The 17,179-nt window shown below is 39.0% G+C and overlaps 1 protein-coding gene across 1 annotated transcript in view; it reads right to left on the bottom strand.

The window, feature by feature from the left end:
- The window catches only part of LOC143731942 (retinoic acid receptor beta-like), a 125,493-nt gene extending 108,715 nt beyond the window's left edge, over positions 1-16,778 (bottom strand). Inside the window, exon 1 of the mRNA XM_077222549.1 lies at positions 16,641-16,778. Within this exon, the coding sequence (XP_077078664.1) occupies positions 16,641-16,752 (112 nt within the window). The 5' untranslated portion in view covers positions 16,753-16,778. The remainder of the gene's footprint in view (positions 1-16,640) is intronic.
- Between the last annotated feature and the right edge of the window lie 401 nt (positions 16,779-17,179).

The raw sequence follows: 17,179 nt of genomic DNA on the forward strand, positions 1-17,179 counted from the left end.
AAACTATAGGTATTTCGCATTTCATGGAAAGAGAGCACGATTGCATACAGAGAGGCCTTAAAAACTGCAAGATCTAAATATTTTTCAGCCCTATTAGAAGAAAATAAACAAAACCCTAGATATATATTTGAAACAGTGGCTAAACTAACAGAAAATAAAGCTTCAAGCCCAGATGTTTCCAAGCAGCACAGCAGTAATGACTTTATGAGCTTTTTTACTTACAAAATTGATAATTTTAGGGAGAAAATTATAACTATGCAACCGTCTACTACAGTATTGCATCAGACAGTTGTAGTGTTACAAATGAATTAAATGTTTTAATGTAGGTTCCAATACAATAGTATATAAACTGAGAAAGTTTATATGTGTGAATTTTGTACCTAATGTAAATGATGTCACAAACCTGCCTGTTCCTGTCTGTCCTGAGCTCTCTATTGTAAGTTAAATTGATCAGAGCATTGAGACTATCACCTTTTGTCTTTATGCTCTGCCTGGCCATTAAGCTCTATGATAATGTGAAGGTATGGGTGATACAATCAGGCTGATTGGATTAGCATCTCAAACCTCTGAATCAAACTGTTATGCTGACGAGATCAGAGCTGTGGAATTTCCGGTAAAGTGCTGATTCCTGTACTTCACATTTACATGCTTTGTTCAGATTGCCTCCCCCTTTTATGTAAATCCCTCCCCCTTTGGAAGGATAAAACACAGTGTTTTTAGCTATTGAGTTAGACTTGGATGATGATTACAGCATTGCAACAGTAAAGTCCTCAATAAAGAGTAACTTCTGCTTTGAAAGATATCCCAACATCTCCTGGTCTTTCACTTCTAAGTCTCCTACACTTAAGAAGAAAAAGGATTACAACAGATGGTGCCCTGTGACCCGGATAGAGCTACTCACCTTAATCTTTTGAATCCAGATTGAACTCAACAAAGATCTGACTTTCCAGTTCCAGACTGAATCTTTTGAATCCAGATTGAAACTTCAAGCTCAACAAAGATCTCAACAAAGAATTAACTTTTCCAGACTGAATCTTGAAACTTCAAGCTCAACAAAGATCTCAACAAAAAAATGAACTTTTCCAGACTGAATCTTGAAACTTCAAGCTCAACAAAGATCTCAACAAAGAATGAACTTTTCTGACTGAGTTTCCAGACAGAATCTTTCCATACATCCAACGATTTGGTGAGTTTCACTCTATTTAAAGAACCGCTGAAGACCAGTAAAAAATTGTTGTTCCTCTACGCCGCCAGAGAAAGGTTAATAGACAGCTGTAGAGTTTGGTTAACTCAGTTTATCCTCTAAAGTTTTCTTTTAGAGATGAAAGTTATCCTCTGATTAGGCAGGGAAGATTAGCATTACATGTTAATATTCATTTATCTTCTGTGTAGTCAGAGAAGATTCATCCTCTGTTTCAACCAGGGAAGGTTAACAACAGCTACAGTGTGTTAACAGTTGTTCATCCTCTGCTTTGCCAGGGAAGTGTTTTATCCTCTGTCTAATCAGGTAAGGTTGTTTAATGGAATAGTTATCCTCTACATTGCTAGAGAAGTTTTATCCTCTGTAAAGTTAGGGAAGTTGTATCCTCTGCTTTACCAGGGAAGGTGATACATCCTCTGTGTAGTCATAGAAGATTAATCCTCTGTTCAACCAGTGATGTTTAACAACAGTTATAACAGTTAACAGTTTAAACTGTGTTAACAGTAGTTTGTCCTCTACTTTGCTTGAGAAGAAGGTTCATCCTCTGTTTAATCTGGAAAAGTTAACAACTGTTAAAAGTGTGTTAGCAAAGTGGTTCTCCTCTGATTGCCAGGGACGGTTGAATACATTATGATGAGTATTCATAACTAGTTATTTGTTGCTTTGTCAGAGAAGTTATGGGTTTATTCTCTGTTTTCAGCAGAGAATAATTGTTTTATCTTCTGTTCTTGTAAGCAGGAAAGATTGGCGTAAAGTGCTAGTAATTTGAAGGAAGGTTAACGATAGTTGATCAGTTTTGAGTGTACCCTCTGTTTGATCAGAGAAGTTTTACTGTTTGGTTTGTGTGGTAACAAAGAAATCCACAAAATGTTTAGGAAAAGTGCTAATCCCACCTACTGAGAAAGGTGGGCTAGCTACCCCTTTATGGACAGACAGTGAGTTCAAGTCATTGTTAGGGGAGCAGATGGACTCCATAGTGACTGAGTCAGTCAGATTGGATTTGAGAAAGAAATTTGGTATTCACCCAGAAAAAGTATGGACTATAGATTCTTCTATAGAAGAAGAAGGTTTTAGGTGCATGTATCAGGAAGAGAAACATAAAAGGCATTATCTGCTGCCTCAAAGAATTTAGCTTATCCGTTGCACAAGAACAAGCTACATGTATTGCCAAGTTAAAAGAACAGAACAAACATTTGTACACTCGAGTTTCCTGTCTCACGAAAAAGGTGGGCCATAACAAGGCCTCAACCAAATGTGACTCAGAAGACAAACAGTCAGATGAGATTTATCCTGACTTACAAGCTTTCTTTGAAACAGATATAGCTCTCAAAGCAGTAACTGATGTGCCTGTAAATTCATTCAATGTGTGTGGTGCTAGAAAAAGATCGCAGGGAATCGAGGGAACGGAAAGTGTTCCTACCAACTCTTCTGTTGTCCAAATCCAAACTGTTGCTAAAGCGTCAGGACCTAAAGATATAGAGAGACTATCCCAGAGTTTACCCTCAGAACAAACTAATTTTTCTGAATTTAGAAGGACATTGATCAGTAAAATGCGTCTCTACGACATGTCGTTGGCAGATGTCACACAGCTGATGTCACAAATTCTAACTGAATCTGGATTCAACAGTTTTGAGTCTGCTGTTACTTCTGAACTACAACATGCCAGAAAAGACGAATTGAGAGAGGGAGTCCTGAAAGCGTTAAAGAACATTGTTGGACCAAACATGGACTGGTCAAAGATCACTAGTTGTGTACAGAAGGATGAAAATGTTAGTGAGTACACTGAAAGATTTTGTCAGTCAGCTGCAGCATACAGTGGGATAGCTGACACTTCAGAGAAGGTGCTAGATGATAATGGTCCCCTAGTTCGCACATGGTTTGATGGTCTTTTGTCAGAACATAGAAAAGCATTGCCCTTCTTAGACTTCACAAGTTTCACTAGAACCATACAAAGCAACTTGGAGAGGTTAGCTATTTGGGAAAGAGACTCTGATGTCAAAGCAAGAGTAAAAATTGCAGTAGCATCCTTTAAGGTCAACACAGAGAATCAACAGAAACGTAAATGTCCTAAGAGAGAGGGCAGTTGTTATTACTGTGGTAAACATGGACATTGAGGAAAAGAGTGCAGGAAAAGCAAAAAGAACTTTAGAGAAGTTAACAATGTTGCTCAGCTCCTACTCAGTCTGCTTGCTACTCTGAAGCAGCCCCTCGTCATTAAACTCGTTGGGCAGCTTGTTGATGTGTTAACCATTTGGGCTGTGAAGGCTTAGCTTCCCCAGTAACTTACAACAAAGATGAAATACTTATTTTTGTTTAATAGAACAAAAGGAAAGTGACTGTCTCAGCCTTCCTTTGGGGAACACTAGTTAAGTAGACTCACAGCCTTAAATGTTATGCTACAGCACAGGCCCTTCATCAGCAATGGTGTTGGGTCAGACTGTAAATGTAAAATGCTCTCATGCAGTGTCCACACTGATGAATCAAGCAAAATAAACTTCTGTAACCTCCTCCCGTTGGGGAAATTGGTTAACTACCCTCCCAACCCCCGAACCTTTGTTTTACAGCGTGCACCTGTCACAAACCCATCCTCATGTATGATGTCTGCAATGACTGAATTTGTTGTTTGAGGATGAAGGAGAAATGACTCATGATTGTGTTACGCTTACATACACACCTTCGAGGGAAGTAAAAGAAACTCCCATACAGAATTCAAAGTTGTTTGTTGACGGTTCAGCTCAAGTAATTGAAAGTAATTCAGAAACAAGCCATTAGAGCCTATGTGGCATGGACCACATTAAGTGATGTTGATTACAGCAGCTGCAGTATTGTGTCAGGGAAGGAAAAACCTGGACTAATGTGTCACACTGTAAAGTTGTTCCTCCATCTACAGGGATAGGATATAGGACACGGAACAAAGTGAGGAGCCCAGAGAATAACCGAACGCAATAGGCTTCAGGGTCAAACTCTGTGGTGAAGACTTCCCCATAGGCCTTCCCTATCCTAGTCCATCCTTACCTCACTGTTCCTTAGGTTTCAAAGGAATTAAGAAATAGGGAAAGAGGGAACAACAATAGCAGACTCGGAAAAGTTTACAACCCTAGTGTTTGTACAAATACTGCTCTACTGTCTAGCAGACTCGGAAAAGTTTACAATCCTAGTGTTTGAACAAATACTGCTGTCCTGTCTTTTTTTTATTTCTTACTCTGTGCAGATACCACTTAATGGCTGTCCCGAGACCCATACGCACCGACCTACTCATCTGTGTATGACGCCACAACCTCCAGAAAACAACTAGACCCACTGCCGAACCAATTATCACGAAAGGAAAAAAATACACAACGCAGAGACTCACATACGAAACCTTCAGTCATCCATCAACATGATCAAGATTGTCGTACTTCTAACCATCATGGACATCGCGCAAAGTGTGGACAACAGAAACAACATATTCTTAGAGCTGATGAATATGTCATGAAATGCCTTGTTTGCTGGAAAGAACGTTTGCATGCCACACGCAGATGGCTGCATTCCAGGACTCACTTGTGCACAAACCTGGTGGTCCAACAAGACATTCTTGATCTTTCAGCAAAATTACACCAATGACTGAAGATAATTCTTCATGGTTCGGAAACTTGTTAGATAAACCGTGGATGTGTATAAAGGAAATAGCAATTCTGCTGTTGTTTGTTCTACTGGTGTACTATCTATGCGTCCACAGTATCAAGTGTTTCATTCAACAAATGAATCACACCTCTAACATGAAAATGACAGTTCCAACCAGAAAAAAACTATTATCCGTAAGAACTTCACGGACCCTAAATTGCATGTTCTTTTCTGTGTCAGCATGAAATTACAGAAAAGCAAACACAGAACATGCGTTATGTGCATGTAACGATCACAAGTTACAAGAACAAATTTTTAAGTGTCTAAATTTGTATTTGTGAGAGTTATTAGAACTCTCAAAGGGGGAAATGTAGTGTTACAAATGTATTAAATGTTTTAATTTAGGTTCCAATACAATACTATATAAACTGAGAAAGTTTATATGTGTGAATTTTGTACCTAATGTTGTCACGTTAGACGTATTCACTCGTTCCTTCTAGTCTTGTGTTTATGTTGTTGTATGAGTGCACGTGTGCTAGAGGCGTGTGCAAGAGGCGTGTCTGTATGTCATTACCTGATCCGCTCCAGCTGCCCATCATTACTTCACCAGCTGCAGTCGATCTCACCATGCTACTTCTACTCACCGCTGTTCTCTCATCTTTGTCAGATCGTTGTTTGATGTTTCCCTGTCTGGTCTTCTGGTTCGTGTTCCCGCCTGGTGTTCCTGTTCGTCGTCTTCCGTGTGGATTTTGTCGTCTCACCGTCTGTCTGCACTTCACCGGATTTGACCATCGAAGTCCCTGCATCACCATTTCACCATCCGACTTACTGTTTCTGGACTTGGTTACTTCAAAATAAATATTGTTAACTCGCGTTTGTTTCTTGTCGTCAGTTACTATGACAAATGTAAATGATGTCACAAACCTGCCTGTTCCTGTCTGTCCTGAGCTCTCTATTGTAAGTTAAATTGATCAGTGCTTTGAGTATCAATGTCTTTATGCACTCTATGATAATGTGAAAAAATGATATATTGGCTTTATCTTTTTTAACTTTTTTATGTAAACAGGTTCCACATAACTGGGTTACACTAAACAAACATAATTTGTTCATGTAACTTCAACATAATGGAATTAAGTAATTTTAAGCGACCCAATTAAACTCTGAGCTGAGTGTTAAATGAACACTGAAGCATTGTTAAAGTTAAAGAGATAATTAAGTGAATAATTGAGTGATGAATGAGCATTATTGAAGACACCTGATGTTAGCAGAATCACTGAAGGAGAAAACCGGAATTAGGTCACGAGAAGCTCAGTCTTTGCCAGGTTGAGACCAGGAAATCTCTGCAAACGGTAGGGGTTCCCAGCGGGATATTCCTGACTGTCCCGTCTAAATACGAGAAGGCTAGGCTTTTCCTGTTCTCATTGTTTTACCGGGTGAAGAGTCATGCTGAGCAAGTTTGAACACCTGCTATTTTATTACTGAGACCCTTTGTCTTGCAGTTCTTTTGCCTGATTAGCATCAAGTGATTAGCATCAAGTGCTAATATATTGTACCCTCTGTTTTCAGGCAGGGAAGATTAATGTACATGTTAATATTGTTTTATCCTCTGCTTTGCCAGGGAAGTGGCAAAAGTTTTTTTCAGGCAGGGAAGATTTTAGCATAAATTGCTAGTAATTTGTGTATCCTTTGCTTTAGGCAGAGAAGGTTAGCATTAAGAACAGTAATCTGTGTTAACGAGTGTACCCTCTGTGGATCAGAGAAGTTTTAGTGTCTGTTTGTGTTGGCAACAAAGAAAATTCACAACAATGTTTAGAAGGAATGCTAGACTAATCCCCACAACAGAAAAAGGGGGTCTTGCTACTTCTTTATGGACAGACAGTGAGTTCAGGTCATTGTTAGGGGAGCAGATGGACTCCATAGTGACTGAGTCAGTCAGATTGGATTTGGGAAAGAAATTTGGTATTCACCCAGAAAAAGTATGGTCTGTTGAAGAATGCAAGAAGGTGTTGGGTGCATGTATCAGGAAGAGAAACATAAAAGGCATTATTTTCTGTCACATGGAATTCAGCTTATCCATTGCACAAGAAAAATCTAGGTGTATAGCTAAATTAAAAGAACAGAACAAACAATTGCACACTAAGGTGGGCCATAACCAGGCCTCAACCAAATGTGACTCAGAAGACCAACAGTCAGATGAGATTTATCCTGATTTAAAAGTTTTCTTTGAAACAGATGTAGCCATCCAATTAGTAACTGATAGGCCTGTAGATTCAGTAAAGGTATGTGTCGCAAGAAGATCTCAGGGAATTGAGGAAACTGAAAGTGTTCCTCCCAGCTCTTCTGTTGTCCAAAACCAAACTGTTGCCAAAGTGCTAAGACCTAAGGATATAGAAAAAATATCCCAAAGCTTACCTTCACTACGCACAGATTTTTGATCAAGGTCATTGATCAGTAAAATGCGTCACACAGCTGATGTCAAAAATTCTAACTGAATCTGAATTCAACAGTTTTGAGTCTGCTGTTACTTCTGAACATTGGGGGAAAGAGTGTAGGAAAAACAAAAAGAACTTTAAACAAGTTAACAATGTTACTCAGCTCCTACTCAGTCTGCTTGTTGCCTTGGCTTTTGGCTTGCTTAGTTGGGGACATTTAATATTCAATAATATTATTGATCTGCCTTACTTAAGGTGGACGTTGACTCAATTTTCTTTTAGAAACAAACTCTGTTATATTATTTTCATGTTATCACTGTGAAGCTGCTTTGATACAATCTGTATTGTAAAAAGCGCTATATACATAAAGGTGACTTGACTTGACTTGACTTGACTATTTTGAAGCAGCCCGTCCCCTGGTCATTAAACTCGTTGGGCAGCATGTTGATGTGTTAACCATTTGGGCTGTGAGTGCTTAATTTCCCCAGTAACTTACAACAAAGATGAAATACTTATTTTTGTTTAATAGAACAAAAGGAAAGTGACGGTCTCACCCTTCCTTTGGGGGACACTGGTTAAGTAAACTCACAGCCTTAAATGTTATGCTACAGCACAGGCCCTTCATCAGTAATGGTGTTAGGTCAAACTGTAAATGTAAAATGCCTTCATGCAGTGTCCACACTGATGAATGACAACGTGCACCTGTCACAAACCCATTCTCATGTGTGATTTCTGCAATGACTGAATTTGTGTTAGAGGATGAAGGAGAAACGACTCACGATTGTGTTACGCTTACATACACACCTTCGAGGGAAGTAAAAGAAACTCCCATAGAGAATTCATAATTTGAGTTGTTTGTTGATGGTTCAGCTCAATTAATTGAAAATAATTCAGAAACAAGCCATTAGAGCCTATGTGGCATGAACCACATTGAGTGATGTTGATTACAGCAGTTGCAGTATTGTGTCAGGGAAGAAAAAAAACCTGAACTAATGTGTCACACTGTAAAGTTGTTCCTCCATCTACAGGGATAGGATTATCGGACACAGAACAAAGTGAGGAGCCCAGAGAAGAACCGAATGCAACAGGCTTCGGGGGTCAAACTCTACGGTGAAGACTTCCCTCATAGGCCTTCCCTATCCTAGTCCATCCTTACCTCACTATTCCTTAGGTGTCAAAGGAATTAAGAAATAGGGAAAGACGGAACAACAATAGCAGACTCAGAAAAAGTTTATAACCATAGTTTTGAACAAATACTGCTCTACTGTCTAGCAGACTCGGAAAAGTTTACAATCCTAGTGTTTGAACAAATACTGCTCTCCTGTCTTTTGTTTTCTTTCATACTCTGTGCAGATACCACTGATGACTACCCTGGGATCCATATGCACTGACCTCTGTCATCTGCGTATGAAGCAACAAGAAAACCTCAAGAAAACAACTAAACCCAGTGCCAAACCAACTATCACGAAAGAAAAAAAATACACAACGCAGAGACCCACATACAAAACCTTCAGTCATCCATCAACATGATCAAGATTGTCGTACCAGTAACATCACAGACACTCTCGCTTCGCACAAGATAATGATCTTACAGAACAGAGTGGCCTTGGATTTAGACCCCGAAGCCGCCGCCAGGCGCCGCCATTTGCGCCATTTAGAATTTCAGCCGCCGCCAGCCAATAATTTCGTAAGCCAAATTGAGCCGCCATCTGATAAAGTTTGGCTGAGCTGGCTAGAATTATTTGCATCAAATAATAATTCTATCACATAGAGACATACACACACGACACGAATATATAAACAATACACGAGATCTATTTTCCCACTGGATTCATAACAGCACAGTCTTGTGCTCGTTGCTACGATACACAGACTCACAGTGAATTGACGACCAATTAAAATTGCTCGTTTTCCGTACAGAAGAAGCGATGCATTTTTTTCTCGCACTGAGGTGAAATGGCGGAAAGAAGCAAGCAAGGTAATTTTGATCTCACTTCTCACATACTTTGCTAATTCCTACTTACTTTTTTTTTAACTTAGGCCTAGCCAGACTTTTGTTAAATCTTCAGGGCACGGTTGCACAAACACCTGAATCAAAGATATGATGTTATGAACCAAATATTCTGGAACGGAGAGATTTATAGCACTGAACGTGATATTACTGCAGTAACAAACCACCGTTTCCACATTGCTAATTCACGACGCATGCTTCAGTGTACATTGAAGTGAAATGTGCAAAACTTTGTCCAAAATAATACTGATAACAGTGTGTGTTTATATTAAGGCGAGACACGGCAGGCAAAAACATCGTTTTTTTTTTACTGGTCAATTTTGAGATTTTTGGATATTTGTCTTCCATGTCTTCTTACAGACTTGTGGTGAAAAAAAGTCCGAAATACACATTTAGGTCTTTATTTTACTACACTTCGTCTGTTTGCGTCTGTAGATTTCTCATAAATTCAACAAAAGTTTGCGTTCTTAATCAACATAACGTTACTTCTCCGCGATCAGACTACAAAATAAATATGTACATACGTTGTGAAAGTAAAATCTGGTGTTTTCTTTATTACATTGTATTGCATTTTGTAGAAATATAGTGTAAGCCATGCATTGCTTGGAAATATTGAGATCTAGTAAATCAGTATAACATAGACATCTGTAGACATGAAGTGGCAGCTTCAGCCATTTGCAGCTATGAAAAGTTTGGCGGCTGCAGCAGCCATTTAGGTTTTGGCTGAGCCGGCTAGCCAGCCAATAACTTCATCAGCCAGTCATTATTCTCAAAACAAATGGCTTCGGGCTCTACTTGGATTACATTCTAGCAACGCAAGGAGGAGCCTGCACCATCATCGGACCTGAGTGCTGCACCGGGTTAATGGGCCCAACAGAGAACTTGAACAAAATCCAACAAGACATTCTTGATCTTTCAGCAAAATTACTCCAGATGACTGAAGATAATACTTCATGGTTCGGAAACTTGTTAGGCAAACTGTGGATATGAATAAAGGAAATAGCAATTCTGCTGTTGTTTCTTCTACTAGCATACTATCTGTGCATCTGTGCAAGTGTTTCATTCAACAAATGACTCATGCCCCTCACAAAGAAATTACAGTTCCAAACAGAAAAGACTATTACCCTTAAGAACTTCACGGACCTTAAAATTGCATGTTTGTTTCTGTGTCAGCATGCAATTGCAGAAACAGCAACACAGAAGCATGTGCCTGTAATGATCACAAGTTACAAGAATTAACTTTTAAGTGTCTAAATTTGTATTTTGTGAGAGTTATTTAGAACTTTCAAAGGGGGAAATGTAGGATTACAAATTTTATTTAAATGTTTCATTTAGATTTCCAATACAATAGTATTTTATATTGAGAAAGTTTATAAATGATGAGACCAGGAAATCTCTGCAAACGGTAGAGGTTCCCAGCATCATATTCGTGACTGTCCCATCTCAGTACGAGAAGGCTAGGCTTTTCCTGTTCTCATTGTTTTACCGGGTGAAGAGTCATGCTGAGCAAGTTTGAACACCTGCTATTTTATTACTGAGAACATTTTGTCTTGGAGTTCTCATCTCAGTACGAGAAGTCTATGCCTTTCCTGTTCTCGTGTCTCATGCTAACCAGGTTCCACAATCTGTATACCTTATTTACATTTGCTTTGTTTCAGAGAAGTCTTCACCTATATGTAATCCCTCCCCCTTGAAATCTATATAAACTACAATGTAAAGTTCCCTTAGTTAGACGATGTTGGAATGACTGCAGCTACCCACAAGCAATAAAGAACTTCTGCTTGGAAAACTTCCACCGTCTCCTGGTCTGAGCTTCTAACTTTTCTACAAAGAAAAAGATCACTACAGAGGCTAGAAGAGAGATGAAGTCTGTTGCATACGCCTTTTCTAGATGAATGTTGAAATCACCAAAGACTACGAGTGGGTTGCCATCCTCAGGGAAAGAGGACAGCAGCACATCCAGCTCCTCAACAAAGCTTCCCAGTTGACCTGGGGGGCGATAAATAACTACAATATGGATCCTAATGGGAGTTGTAAGTGTAATTGCATGATATTCAAACAAGTTGTTATTGCATAGAGAAGAGAGAGTTCAGTATATCCAGTTGTTAGAAATGAGAAGACCAGTACTCCCACCCCTCCCATACTGGCGAGGGGTGTGGGAGAAAGAGAAGTTGTTAGAGAGAGCAGCAGGGGTTGCTTAGTCTTCTGGACGGATCCAGGTCTCAGTCAAGCCCAATATATTAAGAGTAGAATGAGATGCAAAGGCTGGAATGAAGTCAGCTTTATTGACTGCTGACTGACAATTCCATAGACCCATAGAAAGAGAGAGAGGTGTGTGTGTGGATGAGAGAATAGGACGCAGATTAGCAGTAATGCGCTGCCTTCTGTGCGTGATGAGTACACGTTGCCGAGAGACAACATGAATGTGTTGAAAGCACATGTTGAGAAAGGGAAATACGATAGAAGTGGGAAAGGAAAAGGAGAGAAGACGATACTTAAGTTCCTTGCCGGAGTCCTTGCTCGGTGGAGTCGCACAGGTAGAGTCGATGGTCTTTACCCGAGTTGGTCTTCACACAAGGAGGCTGAACGCTTCCGCGACAGCGCACGCAATACATAGATATAATGCGTACTAACGCCTGAGTGAGGACAGCTGTTTCTGCCCTGCAATTAACACAGCAAACGCAAATTACCTGAATAATGGGAGAAATCGAAACTAGCTGTTGGACAGCGCTCACTTAAGTGCTATAAAATTTAAACTGCAATACTATTCAGAGCGGCTGTTATATAAAGTTGGAACGCGTCTAATTAAAATACAAATTTGTGAGAAGGCAAAAAAAGAAAATAACCAGAGAATCGAAAACAACCTTACCTTGTGGTAGAATAATACACTGAAACAACAGGAGAACTGGATATTCAGAAAAACGACTTGCGCGCTCTTGTCTTGATCACGGACTGACCGCTTGTCAGTCCTGTTGTTTCAATTCACAAAATTAACGGAATGCATAGCTGATATCAAAAATTGGATGACTAGTAATTTCCTACTACTAAATTCTGAAAAAACAGAGATTCTAATTATTGGACAAAAAACTTCCACACGTAATAACCTAGAATACCGTCTAACACTTGATGGCTGCTCTGTTAAGTCTTCGTCGTCAGTTAGGAACCTGGGTGTGCTCTTTGATACCAATCTTCCATTTGAAAGTCACGTGTCTAGTGTCTATAAAACCGCATTTTTCATCTTAAAAATATATCTAAATTACGTCATATGCTCTCATTGACAAATGCGGAACAACTAGTTCATGCGTTCATGACATCCAGGCTAGATTATTGTAATGCTCTACTGGGTGGTTGCCCTATACGCTTAATAAACAAACTACAGCTAGTTCAAAACGCAGCCGCTAGAGTTCTAACCAGAACCAGGAAGTACGACCATATTAGCCCGGTTCTGTCAACACTGCATTGGCTCCCTATTAAACATCGTATAGCTCTATATTTCTTCACGCCCTGATGAAACTTTTGAAAGTGTCTAGTATCTGTAAAACCACATTTTTTCATCTTAAAAATATATCTAAATTACGTCATATGCTCTTAATTAAAAAGGCAGAACAATTAGTTCATGCGTTCATGACATCAAGTTAGATTATTGTAATGCTCTACTTGGTGGTTGCCCTTCACGTTTAATAAATAAACTACAGCTGGTCCAAAATGCAGAGTTCTTACCAGAACCAGGAAGTATGGCCATATTAGCCCAGTTCTGTCAACACTGCATTGGCTCCCGATAAAACATCTTATACATTTTAAAATATTGCTGATTACTTACAAAGCACTAAATGGTTTAGCTCCCCAGTACTTGAGCGAGCTCTTAACACATTATAGCCCATCACGTCTATTGCGATCTCAAAATTCTGGCCAGTTGATAATACCTAGAATATCAAAATCGACTGCTGGCGGTAGATCATTGTCCTATTTAGCACCACAACTTTGGAACAATCTTCCTAACACAGTCTGTCAGTTCAAATCTAGACTAAAAACACATCTTTTTGGCTTAGCATACACATAACACATTATAGACTTCTATAATTCAATGTTAGGCTGGTGGGTTCTACCATACTAAACTGAATCTTCAATTGGAACTACTGCCACCAGTTTTGACTGTCTTTTCCAGCTCGCTGTCCTAAATCTAATTTTTGGGGGGGGGGGGGGTATATATCTAAGCTCGAGTTGAAGCTGCTTCCTCGAGCCTCTCCGCTGCGGACAGCAAGCCAAATACGCTTAAATTTATTAGCTTAAAGATTATATTGGCAAAGGAACTCGTGAATTACCAAATATTTTACAAGCGATTTTTTTATAGAGAGGTTTTAATCTCTTTTCCGCTTTTAGTCATGTGCCCGAACAACAACAACATTGTTAAGCACATTAAAAAAAAAAAAAACCCACAAGTTGGCCAAAGTGCTGTACATGTCTAAGAATTACTCAATAAACACTCAACAAACATTACTCAACACAAAACAATGGCTCAATATACAACACTGATCAGTATCCCGAAGCATACATAAAACTACAAAACAAGTGACAGGGAATAGCTCCTGTATTTAGTGTTGTCTGATAAACATCATTGATGATTAAAAGCAATTTTGATGAATCATCAGTCATAGCAAATCAAATACAAACATAAGAATATTATTAAAAAAACTAATTTGGTATATCACCATCATGATAGTAAATATCATATTATCCCACTGTTCCTCTGTATTGCTGTCTACTTTTCTAAAAGTGCCCTTTTTTTTATTCTGCTGTTTTTTCCCCACTTGCATTGGTCTGAAAATCATATGCAAACACATTTTTATTTGTGCTGAATTTCCATGTAAAACAGACTTTTCAACTGAGGTCCATCTATAGAAAGCTGCCATCAACAGTAGTAGCCAAAAGTGGTCGGGCCTAGGAAAATTGACATCTTCACCCTTTATTCAAATATCATTAAAAATCGTTTAACTCTTTCCCTGCCATTGATGAGTTAACCCTGCCAATGACTTCTCAGCTTTTTTCTATGCATGTTTTTGCATAGTAAAAAAAGCCCTGTTGCTGTAGTTTGCCTTTTTGCCAAATCATTTTGACAGATAAATATCTTTAAATCAGTGTTTTGTTCTTCCCTCATATTTAAAATATTTAAATGGCTTAATCAAACTTGTAGGGTCATTAAAAACAAATATCTCCTCCGGACATCACTCCACTAATGTACTTCTCCAACTTCAGTGAGTCAATTGTATACAATGAGCTAAAAAGCAGGAAATGGAAAGATGACTGTGATGTTGCAGCATTTGTCGCTTTTTTGTTCAGAAGAAGAGCATGGAATCACTTTTCCTGCACCAAATTGAGTGTGATGTCGACCTGAACATGAAAGTGCTGATACAATCGAACCAAGGCAATAATGTGTAAAATACATTATATATTAAAAACTGCTTCAGATGACATGAGTGGTGATATTCTGAATCTAGAGCAATAGTGTTTACAACTTGCCACGGTGGTACAATTTACAGTGTGACTCCTGGTGAAAAAAGTTAAGTCTGGAGTCCTGTTGAACCGTAACACTGTTTTTGAACATTTTCAGTTGAAGACATACAGACTTTATCACATATAGATTCATTTGAGAAACTCATTACACATAGAATATCATCCAGGTTTAAATGATTGGACGGATACATTTTATACAGAATGTAAGCTCTCAAGTCACTTTGCTGTAAGGGTTTTGAGTGGGATAAACATTAAAAGGTAACTCAACCCCTGGTCAGAGCCTGACTCAACCCACTGGCAATATTTGAAAAATGATGGAAAAGTGGGCAGAGCTTAGCAGAGTGGGGGCGTGCACCTGAGACCCGGGTCTCTCTCTAGGCAAGGGCGTGGTGAGCTGGTACCTGCTTACGTCATGCAGTACCGCAACATCCAATAGGAAAATTCGACTGCAGTAGCCATCGTTCAACCTGAAGAGGGCAGCACTAAGGCGTTTTTACACCATATATTGTAGAAATAAAACACTTTATACGTAAATGTCAAAACATTTAATCAAATCAATGAACAGCATTAATAAAGCCCCAGTCTTACAGATCATTAACTAAAAAAAGTTGTTTTAGGGACTAGTTACCCTTTAAGCATAACAATGAAGCGATTTTTGAGAAAAATGCTCAATATTGCGCTCTATGGTTGTCTGTTTTTTTTGGGCTGGTATAGCTTCAAAGCAACCAATCTAAATTAACTTTAATGACTAAAAGAAGAAGGTAGTTTGAGGCATTGTTGAGATCTCTTTTGAAACTCTAGAGACGACAGATGCGAGATTGCTATGGTTTGTTCAAAGCAGTAATGTGCTGCATTTAATCTCATTATTATCTAATGAGATTAAAACAATTGAGAAACAATTGAGATTATAAAGAAATTTCAGTTGTTGTTTTTATTTCAGAACGGTACCCCTTAATGTCACGGGATGATTGTAATTCTGGATGATTTAACAGTCCGTTCATTAAAATGTTTTAGACCTATTTATAGCCAATGCAGAAAATTATTAGGGTTTCATTGGTGAGTCATAGGAAATTGGGGTGGAAAGCAATATGGGACAGTGCACTAAACAGGGCTACCAACACATCTCACCTCTGACAAAACTGCTGTGACTTCGCATTAGTCGAGTTATGCTGACTATAAAAAACGACAAAACAGTTAAAGCTCTTAAATAAATCTCAAAGACAAAGGGCACAACATTTTAGTGACAACTGACCCTTCGCAAAGACCCGCCCCCCTTAGTTACTGTCGCTATGTCCGACAAGCTACGCCGCTCTCACGCAAACACCATGTTCTCACGCAGTGAAAAATACATCGCGGATCAGAGAGGAGACTGACAATACGCTGACAGACAGGACAGACCAGGTTACTTTTCGGTTACTTTTGATATTAAACATATTAATTAAAGTTTTTTTCAAATTTGATCATTTTTAAAAAGAAATTTAAACAATAAATACCGTTTTGTGGCTCTTTAATGTATCGTGACAGATCGTTGTAGAGCCTCAGTTAAAGCTGCTCGTGAACTGATCATCTCTTCCTTCTAGTTCATTTGTAGCATCAAATAAACATGAATGAACATAAGAAGGAATGTGGTTTTAACCGCGGAAAGCGTCAGTACATTATGATTGGTCAGGTCACCTGTCAATCAAGCTCCCTGCGAAGGGTCAATTGCATATTACAGTGTGATATTTTTTTTACTGAATCCCTTACAATGAATAATATATAATTTGCAGATAACTCCACAGTTTGAAAGTTGAAGAAAAAGGTGTGGAAAAATATTATGTATCTGTTGAAGGGACAAACTCCTGAGCTGAAGTTTGTGTGTGTGTAGGCTTTTAGCACTCACACTCTTTAGACATCCCAACAGCGAAGCACTTCTGCTGCCGGCAGTATTGACAGCGATTCCGAGTCACCTTGTTGATTATGCAGTTCTTCTCCCTGTGACATGTGTATACCATGTTCTTCTGGATACTTCTACGAAAAAAACCCTGTGGAGAGAGAGAGAGAGAGAGAGAGACTTGATTTTTTCTGGTCTAAAACTTGGTATGGGTCTGCCCTGCTGAAAAGCTGGTTGACAAACTATCTCCAATGAACTGAAGGTGAAATTACCTCAAGCTAAGTTGTTATAGAGAATTTGCAAATAAATAAAATGGCTCTGCATCTAAATTTTGGCCAACTCTGGATCTGGGCCTGGTATGTCTTGGTCTGGGTCTTAGGGAGTCTGGTATTGTTCTGGGGGTTAGACTAAGTAACAAAGCATGCAACACACACAACAGAGTCTAATCCAGTGGTCAGGAACCTATGCACCAGGAGTCATATGTGGCACTTTGAAAAAAAATAATGTGGCTCGTCATTTGTCTCACCCTGCACCAGATATATCAGTCT

The sequence above is a fragment of the Siphateles boraxobius genome, unplaced genomic scaffold (genome assembly GCF_051911475.1).
Source record: "Siphateles boraxobius isolate OS27281-9 unplaced genomic scaffold, OSU_SipBor_1 89, whole genome shotgun sequence".
Taxonomy (NCBI): Eukaryota; Metazoa; Chordata; class Actinopteri; order Cypriniformes; family Leuciscidae; genus Siphateles; species Siphateles boraxobius.